Source organism: Nicrophorus vespilloides, unplaced genomic scaffold (genome assembly GCF_001412225.1).
Source record: "Nicrophorus vespilloides isolate i.1.1-1 unplaced genomic scaffold, Nicve_v1.0, whole genome shotgun sequence".
Lineage (NCBI taxonomy): Eukaryota > Metazoa > Arthropoda > Insecta > Coleoptera > Silphidae > Nicrophorus > Nicrophorus vespilloides.
Genome location: NW_017099952.1, coordinates 72,862 through 75,678, shown reverse-complemented (window position 1 = coordinate 75,678; position 2,817 = coordinate 72,862). Strand labels below are relative to the sequence as shown.

At 37.5% G+C, this 2,817-nt stretch overlaps 1 protein-coding gene across 1 annotated transcript in view; it reads left to right on the top strand.

Annotated features, from left to right (window-relative positions):
* The window catches only part of LOC108566295 (neuropeptide SIFamide receptor-like), a 39,751-nt gene continuing 36,934 nt past the window's right edge, over nucleotides 1–2,817 (top strand). Inside the window, exon 1 of the mRNA XM_017926107.1 lies at nucleotides 1–725. Coding sequence (XP_017781596.1) covers nucleotides 224–725 — 502 coding nt within the window. The 5' untranslated portion in view covers nucleotides 1–223. The remainder of the gene's footprint in view (nucleotides 726–2,817) is intronic.

The following is a 2,817-nucleotide window of genomic DNA, read 5'->3' as shown; positions in this document are numbered from 1 at the left end:
GTGGGCTACGTCGGTCGTGGCCGGAAAAATTGCGTTTTATTTTATCGCGTAAACTTTGATTTCTCAAACAAACAGAAAGAATAAGAAACTTTTTTTTGTTGGTGTCGCCTTTTGGTTCGAACTGAGAATATAAAGAATTTAAAGAAATAAAGAGAGGAATATTGAAAATAGAAGAGATGGTTCGTCGTTGAATTGATGATTGATTGAATCTTTGATTTGTTAAATGGCAGAGAACATTGAGTCGGAGGAGCCGATGCAGGCGTTAGCCAGTTTGCATTTGGAGGAGAATGAGTACGATTTCAATCCGAAGAGGTTGATCCCGGGGCCGCCGCCTCTGGGGAATCTGAGCGGCAATATGCTGTCCGTCGAGTACCTGGGGAACCTCTTCGAAGTGGTGAACGCGCATACGGAGAAGAGCGTTCCTCTGGAGGTGGGTCTCAAGAGCGGTGCGTTCCTGGTGAATGGAACTATGAACGCCACGGATCCCGGCTACATCCAGGAGCTCTTCTACAGGCACACCATGGCCATGACTGCGGTCTACTGCGTAGCCTACTTCCTGGTGTTCGCCGTCGGCATCGTCGGTAACTTCTTCGTCATCGCCGTCGTTTTCCGCTCTCCGCGTATGCGAACCGTCACCAACTTCTTCATCGTGAACCTCGCCGTCGCCGACATCCTGGTGATCGTCTTCTGCCTCCCAGCTACCCTCATGTCCAACATCTTTGTCCGTAAGTAAAAATCATTTAAATCAATACAAATTGTAGTAACATTAATTACAGACTAAATTTTATCAATTGATTTTCTAATCATTTGTAGACACGTTTCGCATTTGTAGACACGTCAAAAGCTCGATTGAAATTCCATTTTCCACCGAGAACAAAAAAAAAGAATAAAACGTCCGTCGACGTTACGTAACGATCCAGAAGCATGCGACCGAATGGTAGTAACAATCTGCTGTAAACAATCTGTTGTTGTTTTTTTTTTATTATTTGCTTGTTTGTTTTCTTTCTGTTTTTTTTTAATCGAAAACAAACAAACAAACACGCAAATGAGCTTCCTGCATCGGGAAATCGAATCGAATCCGGGGGTTTTGCGAAGGGCCATTGAAATTCGTATAATGCGAGTATGAATGCGCTTCCAATGAGGGTTCAAAACCCGTCGAGTTTTCCTGGATAATAATACTAGGAGTACAAAAAAAACACGTAAAGTATTGAAAATGAAACGTGCGCCATCTGTTACATTTGTAATACCGGGATTGGTATGGTCCTCCTACGCAAATTAAATAATCCGCACCCGAAAATGTTTTCTGAAAAAACAATATTATTTAGATGTGTGAGAGGGGTAGAATGGAGATTGTGCATGGAATTTATGACCCTCCATTGATCCGTAATAAAATCGGTTCATATACGACGTCCGGCACAAATTACTGCTTCAATACTGAGAATTTACTACATTTTAAGAGAAATTGTGCAGAAAAATACAATTTTTATAATCATATTTCTTGCTCCACTTCTTCTAGTTCTTTGATCGTTTATTTAATTTAATCAGCTTTTTAGATTTGTTCAATAAAACTAATTATAATGTGATAAAATTTGGATATTTCAGTAAAAAAATATGTTTTGTTCAAGTAGAGAAAATGAATTTTCACGGAGTTTGAAGAAATTTAAAGAAAACTTCAATAGAAAAAAATATTTTTTTTTATAATCATATTTCTTGCTCGAATTATTATGATTGTTTGATAGTAAATGCACAAGTAAATGAAAATGTAACACCTCACTCAATAAGTTCGTAGGATGAACATAAAACAACAACTTTTGGGCAATATTCGACTTTATTCATGAGGATCAAGACAAGACAACCTTCAAGAGTGACACATTCATACCAACGTTTCTCTATACCTTTCTTGTAGAATGATTTATCTTTGGCCTCAAAATACGGCTTTCACTCTTTGCTGTCTACTCAGCTGACGACTGATTGTAGTGGTGGATCCAGGTTTCATCCATTTTATTTCGCTTGAACAGCTCCAAATAGCGCTCGGAATCTTCAATTCGTTGTTGTCTTTGGTCCACTTTGAGCTTGAACGCGGTACCCATTTCGAACAAAGCTTTCTCATGATTCAAGCAAAATGGTGAATACACTGCCTTCTGGTATCTTCAGGGTGTCAGCTATATCACGCAACATCAATATTTCGATCGGACAAAACCATTTTGTGGACTTTTTTATGTTTTCTTCAACAATTGCCGAATTTGGGCGACCAAAGTGTTCACCATCATTTGTGTCTGTACGACCAAGTTTAAAATCAGCAAACCACGTCTCTACCATTTATCTCGACGGAGAAGAGTTCCCAAAACACTTATCCAACCATTGCTTTGCTCCAACGGTATTTTTTTCCATCAAAAAGTAATGTTTTATCAACACAAAATTCAGATTTTTTCATTGTTTTGAAAATTACAAAAGTAGCGTCACTAAAACCACTGTAACTTGTGAACTAAACGTCAGATTATCATGAAATTTTGACAGGCGTTGTCTGAAGGTTGGTACTTCCTAAAAAAATTTCGATAGAGGCTCCATCTATATCCATCTTACGAACTTATTGAGTGAGGTGTAAAATGTTGAAAAACCTAAAATTTTGTTCAATAAAATTTTACAGAATCTTAAAGTTATTTTTTTGCTCAGTTTATGCAGTTAAATCATCTATGAAATTAATTGCAATGGAAATGGATTTTCGAGGAGTTTGAAGAATTTCAGAGAAAACTTAATATTTTAAACGGATAAGTTGAAGTTTCCTAAATATGAATAAAGATATGAATTTTTATGCAG